Raw genomic sequence first — 18,928 nt, forward strand, 5'->3', positions numbered from 1 at the left:
TGCTATTGTCTGTGCCCAATAATGTTTGTACCCTGTTTTGTGCTGCTATCATGTTGTGCTGCTGCCATGTTGTGTTGCTACCATGTTGTTGTCATGTTGTGTTGCTACCATGCTGTGTTGTAATGTGTTGCTGCCATGCTATGTTGTTGTCTTAGGTCTGTCTTTATGTAGTGTTGTGTTTTCTCTCTTGTCGTGATGTGTGTTTTGTCTTATATTTTAATTTAATTTAATTTTTAATCCCAACTCCCGTCCCCGCAGGACGCCTTTTGCCTTTTGGTAGACCGTCATTGTAAATAAGAATTTGTTCTTAACTAACTTGCCTAGTTAAGTAAAGGTTAAATAAAAAAACATATAAAAAAATATAAAATAGTAGTTTAATTCACACAAGGGAGATTGGGGACATCAAAGGGTCTAGTTCTTAAAACGTTTCTTTATTTCCCAAAATTATTTTACTTTTCTTTATTTAAGGTTTCTAAGCTTTCATTGAGGGGTGGCAGGTAGTGTAGTGGTTAGAGCATTGGGCCAGTAACCAAAAAGTTGCTAGATAAAATCCCTGAGCTGATAAGGTAAAAATATGTTGTTCTGCCCCTGAACCCACTGTTCCTAGGCTGTCATTGTAAATAAGAATTTGTTCTTAACTGACTTGCCTAGTTAAATAAAATGTAATCTCCTAACACTTTATTGTCCTGAAGGTCTTCGTATTTCCTCTCTCAAATATTCAAACTTAGTGTTCCTATTATTATTGTATGTATAATAGCCCTCTGCTAAGATTGCAGCTGTGTAGGTGCCCTCTTAAATCAGCTAACAAGCTGACTGAAAATAACAACTGTGTATTCAAGCTATTGTGCTGCATTGAACTCAATTACACCACATTGAGCAATGTGGACATCCTCACATAGTAAAAACGACCTCAATTCCATTCAACTAGGTGAGTGTTCTGGGTAAGGAATGCAATTCCAGCTCCACCTGATTTATTTTATATTTTATTCTCTCTATTTTGGTTACCGTAAGAGTCACAGATCCACTCCCCCAAACAAGACAACATATGCAGTTTTCTCAAGGGAGATAACATCTGGCTAGCGTTGTTATGATGCACTCAGCGTCACTGGAGTGTGCTGTGACTCATTTGTGGAGTGAATGGAATGGTATCAAGCAAATGGAAACCATGTGTTTGATGTGATCAAAGCCTTTGTTCATTTCTAATGTGATGTGTGATTAGACATACAGACATTTCCATGTAAAAGTACCCAAGAGCACCAACGTGAAGTTCATAGGAGCATGTCAAATTGGGTGTCAAATGAAAAAGCTAATAGTCTATATTTTTGAGAAAGTAAGGCATACATAACTCTTTCAACTATATTCCATCCAAAAAATTTGAAATGAACAAAGGCTTTGATTTCTGGTAAAACAGATGGAAAAGGGGTCTTAGAAAACAACTAATATCAACACTTAGATTTAGTTTTGGATACATTTTCTGCCTTCTGTAAGTTTAACAAACATTGCCGTGGGCCTTACAATTCCGTTACCAGAAACCCACATATCTTTATGATATTGTCTGATTTCTCTTCGTCATGAGAAAGAAGGATAATGAAAGTTCACAGAAGTACCAAGTAAAGGTAGACATATCAATTAGTTAGTGCTTTTACTGACATAAATTGTGTTTATGAACTATTAAGTGATTAAAACAAATTGGTAACGGAATTTTTTGCAATTGAATTGGCTACAATGGAAAATCATTGTAGTCACAAACCACAGTTGGGTTCACAAGTTTGGACAGCACAGTACAGTACCATACAGTGCAGTACAGGACAGTAAAATAGAATACAATAAAGAAAAGTAGAGTATAGTACAGTACAGCATAGCACAGCACAGAAGAGTACAGTACAGTAAAGTTGGTTCAGTACTAGGGGTGTAACTGTTCACCAAACTGAACGTTCAGTACGTATTGTGGTTTTGGGGTTACTGTTCGGTTTCGATACAGTGGGAAAATGAAATGCCAACAGTTACTGTAGTTCATTTTTGTTTTGGCAAAATATTTCAAACTAACACAGGAATAGATCTTGAGCCATATGATGTAGGGCCCTATAAAATCGCTTGTATTTTTGGTGTTATTCCATTTTCTCCATTTTGGTTTTCCAGGTTTCAGATTTTCTGTTTTCACTCTCAAATTCACACTGTTTAGAAAAGAAAAACAACTAATTTGGAGGTTCTAAGTCCACAACAATGATTAAACCACATCAGGTGGTCTGGGAAGAATCTCAGAAATGTAGATTTATGGGTGTAGATAACTTTTAATTTAGGTGCTACCAAGGCAAGAGCCTTGCTTGGTTAGTGATGTTTCTGAAGCACACGTGATTTGCAGAGTTTGCTGAACAAATCACCACTGGATTGCTGTAAATAATCATGATATCATTCAGCCAGGTATGCATAGACTACTTTGTAGTAAACATATAATTTAGACGTTTTTTGGGAAAGCCTTTCACCTACCAGAAGGCGTTGTCATGAGCATCATCAATCTACACACAATACCCCATAATGACAAAACAAAAACCGGATTTTAGAAATGAAATATTACATTTACATAAGTATTCAGACCCTTTACTCAGTACTTTATGAAGCACCTTTGGCAGCGATTACAGCCTCACGTTTTCTTGGGTATGAAGCTACAAGCTTGGCAAACCTGTATTTGGAGAGTTTCTCCCATCCTTCTCTGCAGATCCTCTCAAGCTCTGTCAAGCTGGATGGGGAGCGTTGCTGTACAGCTATTGTCAGGTCTTTCCAGATATGTTTCAAGTCCGGGCTCTGGCTGGGCCAATCAAGGACATTCAGAGACTTGTTCCAAAGCCACTCCTGCATTGTCTTAGCTGTGTGCTGAGGGTTGTTCTCTTGTTGGAAGGTGAACCTTCGCCCCAGTCGGAGGTCCTGAGCGCTCTGGAGCAGGATTTTATCAAGGATCGCTCTGTACTTTGCTCCGTTCATCTTTACCTCGTTCCTGACTAGTCTCCCAGTCCCTGCCACTGAAAAACATCCCCACAGCATGATGCTGCCACCACCATGCTTCACTGTAGGGATGGTGCAAGATTTCCTCCACACATGAGGCTTGGCATTCAGGCCAAACAGTTTAATCTTGGTTTCATCAGACCAGAGAATCTTGTTTCTTATGGTCTGAGAATCTTTAGATGTCTTTTGGCAAACTCCAAGCGGGATGACATGTGCCTTTTACTGAGGGGTGGCTTCCGTCTGGCCACTATACCATAAAGACCTGATTGGTGGAGTGCTGCAGAGATGGTTGTCTCTCTGAAAGGTTCTCCCATCGCCATAGATGAACTCTGGAGCTCTGTTAGTGACCATCAGGTTCTTGGTCACCTCCCTGACCAAGGTCCTTCTCCCTGATTGCTCAGTTTGGCCGGGAAGCCAGCTCTAGTCTTGGTGGTTTCAAACTTCTTCCATTTAATAATGATGGAGGCCACTGTGTTCTTGGGGACCTTCAATGCTGCAGAAATGTTTTAGTACCCTTCCCCAGATCTGTGCCTCGACACAATCCTGTCTCAGAGCTCTACGGACAATTCCTTCGACCTCATGGCTTGTTTTTTGCTGTGACATGCACTGGCAACTGTGGGACATTACATAGACGTGTGTGTGACTTTCCAAGTCATGTCCAATCAATTAAATGTATCACAGGTGGACTCCAATCAAGTTGTAGAATCATCTCAAGGATGATAAATGGAAACAAGGTGCACCTGATCTCAATTTCAAGTCTCATAGGAAAGGGTCGGAATACTTATGAATACATTAGTATTTTTAATACATTTGCAAACATTTCTAAAAACCTGTTATCTCTTTGTCATTATGGGGTATTGTGTGTAGATTGATGAGGAAAATGTTTTATTTAATCAATTTTAGTATAAGGCTGTAATGTAACAAAATGTGGAAAAAGTCAAGGGGTCTGAATACTTTCCAAATGCACTGTAGTGGCAGTCTAACAATCACACACAGATGGGTCATTCCCGCGCTGTTGCCTCTTCAGAAGGTAGAACAAAATACAAAGAATTTATACATATTGTTCATTCATGTCCTATCATCTTATCACGTTCTAATAAATTCTAAACATTTAGTTGATTACCTCCTAAATTCAATCCATTTTGGCTGCTATTGTTTCCCAAACTGGAGATTTAAAGGATGATAGAGGATCCTCCAATTCTGTTTTATCAACCCCACCACTTGCCATCATACAGGACTAGTTCCCTTGCTGCGCTTCACAAAAGGATAGTTTGAAATGTGCCAATTAAGATAAGAATTTTTATTACAACGTGTTCATAAGCTCTAGTTTATTTTAATGGAATAGCCTACAATGTCTTTCAGGTCAGATTTACTCAAAGCATACAACGCAGTGTAGGCATAGCCTATAGGCCTAGTGTTTTATTAACTATATATACAGTACCGGTCAAAAGTTTACATTGTAGAATAATAGTGAAGACATCAAAACTATGTAATAACACATATAGAATCATGTAGTAACCAAAAAAGTGTTAACAAATCAAAATATATTTTATATTTGAGATTCTTCAAAGTCGCCACCCTTTGCCTTGATGACAGCTTTTGTACACGCTTGGCATTCTCTCAACCAGCTTCATTAGGAATGCTTTTCCAGCAGTCTTGAAGGAGATCCCACATATGCTGAGCACTTGTTTGCTGCTTTTATTTCACTCTGCTGTCCAACTCATCCCAAACCATCTCAATTGGGTGATTGTGGAGGTTTGGACATCTGATGCAGCACTCCATCACTCTCCTTCTTGGTCAAATAGCCCTTACACAGTCGGGAGGTGCGTTTTGGGTCATTGTCCTGTTGAAAAACAAATGATAGTCCCCCTAAGCGCAAAAAATATGGGATGGCGTATTGCTGCAGAATGCTGTGGTTGCCATGCTGGTTAAGTGTGCCTAGAATTCTAAATAAATCACTGACAGTGTCACCAGCAAAGCACCCCCACACCATCTCCTCCATGCTTCACAGTGGGAATCACACATGCGGAGATCATCCGTTCACCTACTCTGCGTCTCACGAAGACATGGCGGTTGGAACCGCTACTAATGTCCATTGCTTGTGTCTCTTCTTATTGGTGTCCTTTAGAAGTGGTTTCTTTGCAGCAATTCGACCATGAGTGCCTGATTCACACAGTCTCCTCTGAACAGTTGATGTTGAGATGTCTGTTACTTGAACTTTGTGAAGCATTTATTTGGGCTGCAATCTGAATTGCAGTTAACTCTAATGAACTTATTCTCTGCAGCAGAGGTAACTCTGGGTCTTCCTTTCCTCTGGCGGTTCTCATGAGAGCCAGTTTCACCATAGCGCTTGATGATTTTTAGAGTTCAGTGAATCCATATTATGGCAAGAACAGCTCAAATAAGCAAATAGAAACGACAGTCCATCAGAACTGGGAAAGAACTGGGATCACTGACGTCATGATTCAACCTTGTTTTTTACCAGAGTTCCCAGTTGGTGCACCTGGGCTGGAATAATACATTATAGCCTTTCTCTTGCATTTCAAAGATAATGGTACCAAAAAAATACAAAAGAACGTTTTTTTTCTTCTTTCTTTGTATTATCTTTTACCAGATCTATTGTGTTATATTCTCCTACATTCCTTTCACATTTCCACGAACTTCAAAGTGTTTCCTTTCAAATGGTACCAATAATATGTATATCCTTGCCTCAGGGCCTGAGCTACAGGCAGTTAGATTTGGGTATGTCATTTTAGGCAAGAATTGATAAAAAGTGGCGGATTCTTAAGAGGTTTAATCAAGTCAACCATGGAAAACTACCATCACCTGCCCGCCCATCCAGCATCACTACTTTGGACGGTTCTGACTTAGAATATGTGGACATCTACAAATACCTAGGTGTCTAGTTAGACTGTATACTCTCCTTCCAGACTCACATTAAGCATCTCCAATCCAAAATTAAATCTTGAAAGCACCATAAATCCAGAGAATGCCATACTTTGATGACAAAATTTGCCCACAAGAAGGACCGCCACGCCACCTTCCTGTTCAAGTGGGCACAGCACAACAAGGTGACTCCAGAAATGTTGTAATACGCCAGGGAGATATGTATACTGTAGCTAAGAAAGTAACACTAAGTGAATGTTGTGTAGTAAGCTGTTAGCAGCCCATGTGCTACCAACAGGTCCCTTTCCCCCTCATAACTTAGCCTACTGTTCTGACTTGGCGGTGCGAATGTAGCCTACAGCCTGTTTTAGAGAAATGTAATCATTGAATATTGTAAGAACTTTCATTTCACTGCTTTTATGCCACCTTTATTTATCCTACTGTTCTGACTTAATGTACAGGGAGAATTCTGTAAGAATGGCCCATGTTCTGAATTCTGTTGCTGTACATTTCAAAGTGCTGAACAAATAGTTGTGTTGACTACGTCCGTCTTAGCTCACTCATTAATGTCTTAATCGAAATTACAGATGGCCTCTTATCTGCTCATTGTTCCCTTATGCCATAGTTTGTAGATCTCAATTGTCAGTAGAAACCACATTTGTTTAAATCAAGTCAACCATGGAAAACTAAATGCATGCTCTTCAACCAATCGCTACCATCACCTGCCCGCCCATCCAGCATCGCTACTCTGGATGGTTCTGACTTAGAATATGTGGACAACTACAAATACCTACGTGTCTGGTTAGACTGTAAACTCTCCTTCCAGACTCATATTAAGCATCTCCAATCCAAAATTAATCTAGAATCGTCTTCCTATTTCGCAACAAAGCATCCTTCACTCAGGCTGTCAAACGTACCCTCTTAAAACTGACTATCCTACCGATCCTTGACTTCGGTGATGTCATTTACAAAATAGCCTCCAACATTCTACTCAGCAAATTGGATGCAGTCTATCACAGTGCCATCCGTTTTGTCACCAAAGCCCCATATACTACCCACCACTGCTCTCATTGGCTGGCCCTCGCTTCATATTCGTCGCCAAACCCACTGGCCCCGCCTTTTCTCAGCTCACTGGTCACCATAGCAGCACCCGTAGCACGCGCTCCAGCAGGTATATTTCACTGTTCACCCCCAAAGCCAATTCCTACTTTGGCCGCCTTTCCTTCCAGTTCTCTGCTGCCAATGACTGGAACAAATTGCAAAAATCACTGAACATGGAGACTCATATCTCCCTCACTAACTTTAAGTACCAGCTGTCAGAGCAGCTCACAGATCACTGCACCTGTACATAGCCAATCTGTAAATAGCCCATCCAACTACCTCATCCCCATACTGTTAATTATTTTATTTTTTTGCTCCTTTGTACCCCAGTATCTCTACTTGCACATTCATCTTCTGCACATCTATCACTCCAGTCTCTATCACTCCAGTGTTTAATTGCTAAATTGTAATTATTTTGCCACTATGGCCTATTTATTGCCTTACCTCCCTTATCTTACCTCATTTGCACACACTGTATATATACTTTTTTCTATTGGGTTATTGACTGTATGTTTTGTTTATTCCATGTGTAACTCTGTGTTGTTGTTTGTGTCTCACTGCTTTGCTTTATCTTGGCCAGGTCGCAGTTGTAAATGAGAACTTGTTCTCAGATAGCCTACCTGGTTAAATAAACGTGAAAAAAAAATGAAAAAAAAAGTCAGTTATGTTTTTATAAAAATGCACTAAATGAGGCTGAATTAACTGTTTCGCTGCCTGACAAGGCTCTGCTGATCGTCGGGTGTGGCGGTGGTAAGGATTCACTCCATGGTGCTGAAAAGAAAGCTTTGCTTTTGGGACAGCTTTATGTAGGCCCTAACAGTTTGTGGGCACCGTTTGTCACCATTATGGTGCAATTCATGTATTGTTTAGTGTTGTGTTGTGGCTTTGCATGATAATAAAAAAGTTGAGTTTGCCCCACCAAGATTTACATGCTAAAATCACCTCTGACCATTGGTTGTTATGGTGCATAGGCACTGGAGTGTAATGTGATTGTGGCCCTGATCAAAATAAGTGCACTACATAGCAAATAGGGTTGCCATTTGAGATGCAGACCATGACTTACCTGTGCGGTTGATGTCTTGAGGGACTTGGATGTCGTGTGGGTCCACGAGTCCCTCCTCAATGTCTATGTCTCTATATCTGTCCCTGTCATCATGCTCGTGGTCATGTTGTTTGTGCTGGTCATAGTGACTGTCCCTCCTCTCCATGTTCCCCGCCTCATGGCCCCCTGCAGAACGTCTTCGCCGGCGCTTCCGTCTGTACCCACGAGGCACCGGGACACCGATGTAGATGTTCTGCTGGTCTGTGGACAAACGGTAATGCAAAGTTAAGTTAACAACAAAGTTGGGTACTGGGACACCAATGCAGTTGGACTATTGGTCTGGAAACAAATGGTATTAAAGTTACATTAACATGTCATTGAGGGAAATGTACTGCAAAACATGAAACAGAACATCATTAAAAATCCATCAAACAAGGCCTAATAATAGTTGTACAGTACAATACCTAGAAAAGCCCAGCAACAACCAACACATTATAACTGAGTCCCATCACATCATTCATTAACCCCTGGTACACAAAGGAACATTTCCATTAATGTTCAGTCATTGAAACAAACAATGAATAAATGATGATACAGTGTTCGTGTATGTTTCTCTAATGAAAAAGCCACTCACTTACATAATGAATGACAACTCAAATGCATTGTTATTCATGATTTGCATACTGTAAAAGATCACTCTTCTTCTGCACATGATCTTTCCTAAGTGACATACTTTGCCATGTTTTCCTGTCAGCTACAAACCACAACCATGTCAACTTTTGTGTTGTTGTATATTACTTTGATAGCTTTCCAATGGGCTGCTTTTTTGAATATCAGTGCATGATCAAGTTCATTTGAGGCAACAACTACAATAAAACATTATTGGCAATTAGAACATTGTTCTAAACCAATGGTGAAAAAAAAAAAAACTGTTCAAATAATGGAATATTATTTGCCTGAAGGAGCCCGGAAGCTAGATAAAAATGATCCTAGCATGCGAGGCCTAGTCTTAACTAACGCGGTGACATCCTCCTCAGTGCAATGCTAAATACAGAGAAATCATTGCTGGAACAACACACATCCCTGCTGGCAAATTGATAGACATGGGTCTGCTCAGGACACGGTGTCCCAAACTGAAAGTACATGCAAACACACACACAGGTTTAGACACAATCTTTCACACACATACACACGCGCGCATGCACACACACACACACAGACGCACAGACACACATGCAAACTCATGTTTGCATATAAAATGGTATCCAATGCCGATCCCAATCATGTTGATCTTTAATCTTTGTTATCGCCAATTATCATCACATAGAACATAATTAATTCTTCATTGAGATGAATTGCACATTTACACACATGATTGATCTAATAAATATACATTAGATATTTAAATACAGTAAAATGATGAATGCTATGCAATTAAAAACAAATTGTAACTGATCTGAACTGTCTTGTCGATTATTTTAAAACATCTCTCATGTCTTCTTGTAAGCAAGAAAAAGTTTGACCTATTCCATCATGATAGGCCTATTGTACAATATACATAATGTTTGCTTTAAAGAGGAACAGCAATGCATTTTTAGATTAGGATGAAAGCCTGATGTACTGTATCTCACTCACCCTCCTCCTCATATCGATGGTGAACGCCCCCCATTCCCCGGTCTCCCATTCGCTCATGGTCCATCCTGGAGGACAAAAAAGACTAAGGGAAAGATGTGCAAAATAACAGTGTATATTAAGCACAGCTTATACAACCATTACGTTATTTTCTTTTATACATAAACTCAACAAAAAAAGAAAAGTCCTCTCACTGTCAACTGCATTGATTTTCAGCAAACTTAACACCGGTAAATATTTGTATGAACATAACAAAATTCAACAACTGAGACATAACCTGAACAAGTTCCACAGACATGTGACTAACAGAAATGGAATAATGTGTCCCTGAACAAAGGGAGGGTCAAAATCAAAAGTAACAGTCAGTATCTGGTGTGGCCACCAGCTGCATTAAGTACTGCAGTGCATCTCCTCCTCATGGACTACACCAGTTTTGCCAGTTCTTGCTGTGAGATGTTACCCCACTCTTCCACCAAGGCACCTGCAACTTCCCAGACATTTATGGGGGGAATGGCCCTCCGATCCAACAGGTCCCAGATGTGCTCAATGGGACTGAGATCCGGGATCTTCGCTGGCCATGGCAGAACACTGACATTCCTGTCTTGCAGGAAATCACGCACTGAACGAGCAGTATGGCTGGTGGCATTGTCATGGTGGAGGGTCATGTCAGGATGAACCTGCAGGAGGGGTACCACATGAGGGAGGAGGATGTCTTCCCTGTAACGCACAGTGTTGAGATTGCCTGCAATGACAACAAGCTCAGTCCGATGATGCTGTGACACACCGCCCCAGACCATGATGGACCCTCTACCTCCAAATCGATCCCGCTCCAGAGTACAAGCCTCGGTGTAACGCTCATTCCTTCGACAATAAACGGGAATCCAACCATCACCCCTGGTGAGACAAAACCACGACTCGTCTGTGAAGAGCACTTTTTGCCAGTCCTGTCTGGTCCAGCGACAGTGGGTTTGTGCCCATAGGCGACGTTGTTGCCGGTGATGTCTGGTGAGGATCTGCCTTACAACAGACCTACAAGCCCTCAGTCCAGCCTCTCTCAACCTATTGCGGACAGTCTGAGCACTGATGGAGGGATTGTGCGTTCCTGTTGTAACTCTGGCAGTTGTTGTTGCCATCCTGTACCTGTCCCGCAGGTGTGATGTTCGGATGTTCCGATCCTGTGCAGGTGTTTTTACACGTGGTCTGCCACTGCGAGGATGATCAGCTGCCCGTCCTGTCTCCCTGTAGTGCTGTCTCACAGTACGGACATTGCAATTTATTTCCCTGGCCATGTCTGCACGTAGATGAGCAGGGAGCCTGGGCATCTTTCTTTTGGTGTTTTTCAGAGTCAGTAGAAAGGCTTTTTTAGTGTCCTAAGTTTTCATAACTGTGACCTTAATTGCGTACCGTCTGTAAGCTGTTAGTGTCTTAACGACCGTTCCACAGGTGCATGTTCATTAATTGTTTATGGTTCATTGAACAAGCATGAGAAACAGTGTTTAAACCATTTACAATGAAGATCTGTGTTATTATTTGGATTTTTACAAATTGTCTTTGAAAGACAGTATCACGTCTTTTGTAGGTATTGGACCAAGGCGCAGCGGGTTGAGTGCTCATATTTACTTTTATTGAACACGAAAACAAGAAAACATACGACTGAACATGATGCAGGCTAAACACAAAGCTACGCAACTACAACTACCCACAATACCCCATACAAAACAACCCCTATACATAGGACCTTCAATCAGAGGCAACGAGAAACAGCTGCCTCCAATTGAAGGTCAAATCAATAAACTGAACATAGACGTAAACAACCTAGAACTAACATAGAATACACTAACCTAGAACTTAAACCTAAAACCCCGGTAACCTCTAAACCAACACCCCTCTACATAAACACATAGCCCAAAAAAACCCGACACACTCTAAACATATACCCCTTCTACATAAACACATAATATAACAAACCCCTAAACACTCTAAACAAATACCCCCTGCCACGTCCTGACCAAACTACAATAACAAATAAGCCCTTTACTGGTCAGGACGTGACAGACAGGGTCCTGAAAAAGGGATGTTTCTTTTATTGATGAGTTTATATACACTGCTCAAAAAAATAAAGGGAACACTTAAACAACACAATGTAACTCCAAGTCAATCACACTTCTGTGAAATCAAACTGTCCACTTATGAAGCAACACTGATTGACAATAAATTTAACATGCTGTTGTGCAAATGGAATAGACAACAGGTGGAAATTATAGGCAATTAGCAAGACACCCCCAATAAAGGAGTGGTTCTGCAGGTGGGGACCACAGACCACTTCTCAGTTCCTATGCTTCCTGGCTGATGTTTTGGTCACTTTTGAATGCTGGCGGTGCTTTCACTCTAGTGGTAGCATGAGACGGAGTCTACAACCCACACAAGTGGCTCAGGTAGTGCAGCTCATCCAGGATGGCACATCAATGCAGCTGTGGCAAGAAGGTTTGCTGTGTCTGTCAGCGTAGTGTCCAGAGCATGGAGGCGCTACCAGGAGACAGACCAGTACATCAGGTGACGTGGAGGACGCCGTAGGAGGGCAACAACCCAGCAGCAGGACCGCTACCTCCGCCTTTGTGCAAGGAGGAGCAGGAGAAGCACTGCCAGAGCCCTGCAAAATGACCTCCAGCAGGCCACAAATGTGCATGTGTCTGCTCAAACGGTCAGAAACAGACTCCATGAGGGTGGCATGAGGGCCCGACGTCCACAGGTGGGGGGTTGTGCTTACAGCCCAACACCGTGCAGGACGTTTGGCATTTGCCAGAGAACACCAAGATTGGCAAATTCTCCACTGGCGCCCTGTGCTCTTCACAGATGAAAGCAGGTTCACACTGAGCACATGTGACAGACGTGACAGAGTCTGGAGATGCCGTGGAAAACGTTCTGCTGCCTGCAACATCCTCCAGCATGACCGGTTTGGCGGTGGGTCAGTCATGGTGTGGGGTGGCATTTCTTTGGGGTGCCGCACAGCCCTCCATGTGCTCGCCAGAGGTAGCCTGACTGCCATTAGGTACCGAGATGAGATCCTCAGACCCCTTGTGAGACCATATGCTGGTGCGGTTGGCCCTGGGTTCCTCCTAATGCAAGAGAATGCTAGACCTCATGTGGCTGGAGTATGTCAGCAGTTCCTGCAAGAGGAAGGCATTGATGCTATGGACTGGCCCGCCCGTTCCCCAGACCTGAATCCAATTGAGCACATCTGGGACATCATGTCTCGCTCCATCCAGCAACGCCACGTTGCACCACAGACTGTCCAGGAGCATGCCCAGGCATTGTAGGGAGGTCATACAGACACGTGGAGGCCACACACACTACTGAGCCTCATTTTGACTTGTTTTAAGGACATTACATCAAAGTTGGATCAGCCTGTAGTGTGGTTTTCCACTTTAATTTTGAGTGTGACTCCAAATCCAGACCTCCATGGGTTGATAAATTGGATTTCCATTGATTATTTTTGTGTGATTTTGTTGTCAGCACATTCAACTATGTAAAGAAAAAAGTATTTAATAAGATTATTTCTTTCATTCAGATCTAGGATGTGTTGTTTAAGTGTTCCCTTTATTTTTTTCAGCAGTGTATATATATATTTTTTTTAATTACACCCCCCTCCATATATATTTGGACAGTGAAGAAAACATTACAATATCTAGTCCCCCATGTGAAGTCATAGGTATTTGGACAAATTCACTTATAGTGCATTACAGTAGTCAAACGTTTAGTATTTGGTCCCATATTCCTTGCACTCAATGACTAAATCAAGCTTGTGACTCGACAAACTTGTTGGATGCATTTGCATTTTGTTTTGGTTGTGTTTCAGATTATATTTTTCCCAATAGCGACTGAATAGTGAATAATGTTTAATTTTGGAGTCACCTTTATTCGAAGTAAGAATATAATATATTTTGGAACATTTTGGATTACCAAGAATGAATAGTGATTAATGATGAATGAGAAAGTTAGAGGCACAAGATCATATCCCACAAAAATGCTAACCTCCCCTGTTATTGGTAATGGTGAGAGGTTAGCATGTTTTGTTGTAGCCTCTGTAACCTTCTCACACATCTTTATTAATTCATGATTTTTCTTAATCATGGCATTCTCAGGATTCATTTAGAAGTGTTCAGAAACATCTTATCTACTTACTTAAAAATAAAATTACTTCAGTCATCGTTCACCATTCAGCTCCTATTGCAGAAAACATAACCCACAACAAACTGCAAATGCATCCAATGAGTATAGAGACAATGGAACAAATATATTTTCACTGTCCAAATACGTATGGAGGGGAATGTAGATACTGTATATGTAGAAGAGTGTCTGGTTGTGACTGACTATATACTACTATTGTGTTTGTGTGTGTCCCCGTGCATGTGTGTGTGTGTGTGTGAGAGAGAGAGACCCAGCTGCATTGACTGCTGATGATCACAGATCAATGAGGAAATAATTAAATTGGAGGCTAACTCAATGGAAAGATGCATAATTAAAACAGATAAGCAGAGTACTTCAGCACATGACATACCACTAGATATTGGGTAAACTGGGAAAGCTATTTGCAATACTTAGGCTACTCATGTTACTGTGGCATACTATTGCCAGAGAACACATCATCATGATGCCACATCATTATGATGATGCGTTTTGCATTATCATGATGATAAGGCAAGTTATATTTAGCTTTTTTAAAGTCCTTTATCTTAAACTTGATTGCTGTCATGCAAAACCGTTTGGGAATGTTACAACAGTGGACAAAAAAAAAACCAAAAGATATCAAAAGATACCAAAAATACCAAAAGATAATTTTTAAGTGGATTAGGGGAATAGCTTTGTTATGGCTGTAGGCGGTTAAGGCTGTGTTGAGGCTGTGTTGAGCTTGTGTGGCTCTTGCTATTGCTGGCTTCCTGTGTGTAATTAGTTCTGTCACATCAGTGTCCTTCACACCCAGTGGGCAGGATGAGTGGGACCTACAGGCCATCACCTCTTTGCTCTGCCAGCCTGATCGATGGGCCTGCAAACCCACTTAATGTGGACATGCAGCCACACTGATAGATACAAACAATAGGCCTTTGGTCTCTCTCTCACTCACCCTCTCTTTGCCCCCCCCCCCTTCTCTCTCTGTTTCTCTCTCGATCCCTCTGCCTCTCTTTCCCTTCGTCTCTCTTTCAATTCAATTCAATGGGCTTTATTGGCATTGGAAACATATGTTAACATTGCCAAAGCAAGTGGAGTAGATAATATACAAAAGTGAAATATACAATAAAATGAACAGTAAACATTAGTATGCATATGTACAGTGTTGTAACGATGTGTCTTTCTCTCTCTCCCCCTCTTTTTTTCTCTCTCTCTCGCTCTCTCTCTCTATCACCCTCCTGCTCTCTGTCTATCGTTGTCTCTCTATCATTCCCTCTCTCTTTCACACGTGCACTACACACACACAACAGTCCTGTCACGTACAGTTCCCCCCTCCTATCTCACCCCACCTCTCTCTGGTGTACATTCCATTGTCACATCTGCCTAACAGATTACAATGTCTGTTTCTGAAACAATCACAAACCTATCACCCCAAAAAATTCTGTAGAAAAATAATCATGAGAAGTGCTTACAACATTAAAATAAAAGTATAAGGAGAAGTGCTTACAATATTATAATAAATAAATCTGCTTCCTAAGGCCTGTTTAGTAATTGAGATGAAAATGGTTTTGAGTACATTCTTAATCAGTTAGCAGCGATTCAATTCCATTAAACCAAATTGCTTTAGAAGTTTTGCTTCAGAACAAGTTTCTGTTCAAACATTATTTCCCAAAGAACATTAAAAAGATGTGATCCATTGACAGACGCCAGTGTATATTTACATGCTGGGAAATCACAGTCTACAAGTTAAACATTATTCCAAAATGCATTTAAAAAATCATCAAGTTTCAACAATTTATACAGACTTCAGGAAATCATCACTTGTCTATATTTCAGCAAGTAGTAACAGCCCGAGTTGCGTTTGTTTCTATTTGCCATCTCCAGCAGGGGAGTCTTGATTCTGCAAATGGAACCATACTAAACTACACCTGGAAGACAGGTTAATATATGTACAATAAGATGTCTTACCTGGTGTAGTTTCCTGGCCTGAAATGAGCAAATGGAGAGAAAGAGAGGTCTTCTGTTAATTGCAGGAATGCATCAATGATAACATAGCCTATCACTGGATCTCGAATGAACTATTGACAACACCAAACCGAACAATGGGGAAAAGTTGTTCTCAGTTTGCACCCTCTCTCTCTCTCTCTCTGACCCTCTCTTCGTACCCCCCTCTCTCTCTTTCAAACCTTGCCCTCTCCCCCTCTGATGGCTCAATAACAGGACAACTGGTATTGGGGCTGGTTGGGTGGTGATAGGGTTGACTAATCAACATTCATCAGTTATATGACTATTCTACATGTGACCATGGGAATTTCTTCACTCACACACATACTGTACCTTTTTGCTGACCAGAGCATAACATACAGTGCCTTTGGAAAGAATTCAGACCCCTTTTTCCACATTTTGTTACTTTACAGCATTATTCTAATTGGATTAAATAAATAAAATTTCCTCCTTAATCTACACGCAATACCCCATAATGACAAAGCAAAAACAGGTTTTTAAAAATGTTCGCAAATTTATAAAGAATAAAAATATCATTATTCATACTCTTTGCGATGAGACTCAAAATTGAGCTTTCCATTGATCATCCTTGAGATATTTCTACACTTTGATTGGAGTCCACCTTTGGTAAATTCAATTGATTGTGACATGATTTGGAAAAGCACACACCTGTCTATATAAGGTCCCACGGTTGACAGTGCATGTCAGAGCAAAAACCAAGCCATGAGGTCGAAGGAGTTGTCTGTAGAGCTCCAAGACAGGATTGTGTCCAGGCACAGATCTGGGGAAGGGGAAATCAGGCCTTTATGGTAGAGTGGCCAGACGGAAGCCTCTCCTAAGTAAAAGGCACATAACAGGATGCTTGGAGTTTGCCAAAAGGTACCTAAAGACTCTCAGACCAAGATTTTCTGGTCTGATGAAACCAAGATTGAACTCTTTGGCCTGAATGCCAAATGTCACGTCTGGAGGAAAACTGGCACCATCCCTACGGTGAAGGATGTTTTTCAGCAGCAGGGACTGGTAGACTAGTCAGGATCGAGACAAAGATGAACGGAGCAAAGTACAGAGAGATCCTTGATTAAAAACCTGCTCCAGAGCACTCAGGACCTCAGACTGGGCAAAGGTTCACCTTCCAACAGGACAACAACCCTAAGAAAACAGCCAAGACAACGCAGGAGTGGCTTCGGTAAAAGTATCTGAATGTTCTTGAGTGGCCCAGCCAGAGCCCGGACAATCGAACATCTCTGGAGAGATCTGAAAATAGCTGTGGAGCAACGCTTCCCATCAAACCTGACAGAGCTTGAGAGAATCTCCAGAGAAGAATGGGAGAAACTCCCCAAATACAGGAGTGACAATTTTGTAGCGTCATACCCAAGAAGACTCGAAGCTGTAATCCCTGCCAAAGGTGCTTCAACAAAGTACTGAGTGAAGGGTCTGAAAACTTATGCAAACTTGATATAAGTTTTTTATTTTTAACACATTTGCAACATTTCTGCAATTCTGGGTTTGCTTTATCATTATAGGGTATTGTGTGTACATTGATGAGGGGAAAAAACAATGAATCAATTTCAGAATAAGGCTGTAACGTAACAAAATGTGGAAAAAGTCAAGGGGTCTGAATACTTCCCGAATGCACCATATGTATATCATCAGTTATAAATCTATAACATTTAATTGAACACTGGATGCCAATTCCACCATCAATGATTGAGATGTACTTTTATCTAACACTAATTGCCCTTGGGCCATGCACACACAAATAAACCATCAGTTATAATATTAATAATAATAGATGTATTTTATACAGCACTTTTCATTACAAGTACAATTTCTAAGTTCCTTTAAAAAACTAAATTACCAAAACGATTTAACAAAACAAATGTAGAGATCTGGCTGTTCTTAGTCCTCCACAGCTTAAGATGATGAGAGGAGGGAGCATAGATGGTACAGCCAGGCAGGGAGGTAGAGACATCTGACAGACAAGCCATGGAGCTCGTTGTCGGGCACCTCGTTATCTTTGATAGTCACAGCCCCTAAAATATAGCACCTACCTCTGTGATGCTTCGGCGACTGTAAAAGTACCAGTTAGAGCACCACACCTCAGCAGTGGTCCAGAAAAGCTCCCTACGAAGCGATCCTCTGCATCCCCTCACACGGCAGTCCACTTCCCTCTAGGAACTGGGGCAGGGGGCCAAAAAGCCGATGATGTTGATCTGGTGTTGCTGCATCATACAAATCATATAATCAAATATAAACTGACTTGCCATAATCAGTCCTGCAATTCTGTGAGTCACCACCAGATATTTCAGTAAATCTATCAAGAAGTTATCAAAAAACAAAAGTGGAAAAATGCAATAAAAAAACACTCAAAAACAATTAAATATTTACAATATATTCTGCCTAGGCTACATCACGGCACCATGGCAACAATATCATCGTTAAACTAAAGTAGTCCAATGTTTTTGATTCAATTATAGCGAATTAGCCTAATAGCCTACATCATGTTGACTTTTATGACAACCCCCCCACATCAGGAGGTTGAAACAACATTGTCAGGATATTTTCATGTGTTGTCTATGGATGTGTTAACCCATAACCTAACCAGCGTTTTTGTTCTCAGCTCCTGCTTTTCCCAGTCTCTCTTTTCTCGCCCTCCTGGTTTTGACCTTTGCCTGTCCTGACTCTGAGCCCGCCTGCCTGACCACTCTGCCTGCCCCTGAGCCTGCCTGCCGACCTGTACCTTTGCCCCACCTCTGGATTATTGACCTCTGCCTACCCTAAGCCTGCCTGCCATCCGGTACCGTTGCCCCACCTCTAGTTTACTGACCCCAGCCTGCCTTGACCTGTCTATTGCCTGCCCCTGTTGGATTATTAAACCATTGTTAATTCGACGTTGTCTGCATCTGGGTCTTACATTCATACCTGATACTGAACTACTCAACTATCATCTACTGTAGTACATAATGCCAACACAGGATTCCAACTTCACCCAGTACATCATTATTTACTGCTCATGCATTCTCACTAGTAGTGCTGAGCGATTTAGTGCTTTTTGAGGTCGGTTTCAGTTCAATTATAAAAAATAATCATGTTTTT

General features: G+C 41.3%; 1 protein-coding gene across 2 annotated transcripts in view; it reads right to left on the bottom strand.

The window, feature by feature from the left end:
* LOC106585121 (electrogenic sodium bicarbonate cotransporter 4) overlaps positions 1-16,000 on the bottom strand; it is a 55,314-nt gene extending 39,314 nt beyond the window's left edge. For both annotated transcript variants that reach the window (XM_014170972.2, XM_014170970.2), the window contains exons 1-3: positions 15,797-16,000; positions 9,665-9,746; positions 8,051-8,290 (exon numbers count right to left, since the gene is read on the bottom strand). In XM_014170972.2, the coding sequence (XP_014026447.1) occupies positions 8,051-8,290; positions 9,665-9,728 (304 nt within the window). In that variant the 5' untranslated portion in view covers positions 9,729-9,746; positions 15,797-16,000. The remainder of the gene's footprint in view (positions 1-8,050; positions 8,291-9,664; positions 9,747-15,796) is intronic.
* Positions 16,001-18,928: the final 2,928 nt, after the last annotated feature.

The sequence above is a fragment of the Salmo salar genome, chromosome ssa24 (assembly GCF_905237065.1).
Source record: "Salmo salar chromosome ssa24, Ssal_v3.1, whole genome shotgun sequence".
NCBI classification, from domain to species: domain Eukaryota; kingdom Metazoa; phylum Chordata; class Actinopteri; order Salmoniformes; family Salmonidae; genus Salmo; species Salmo salar.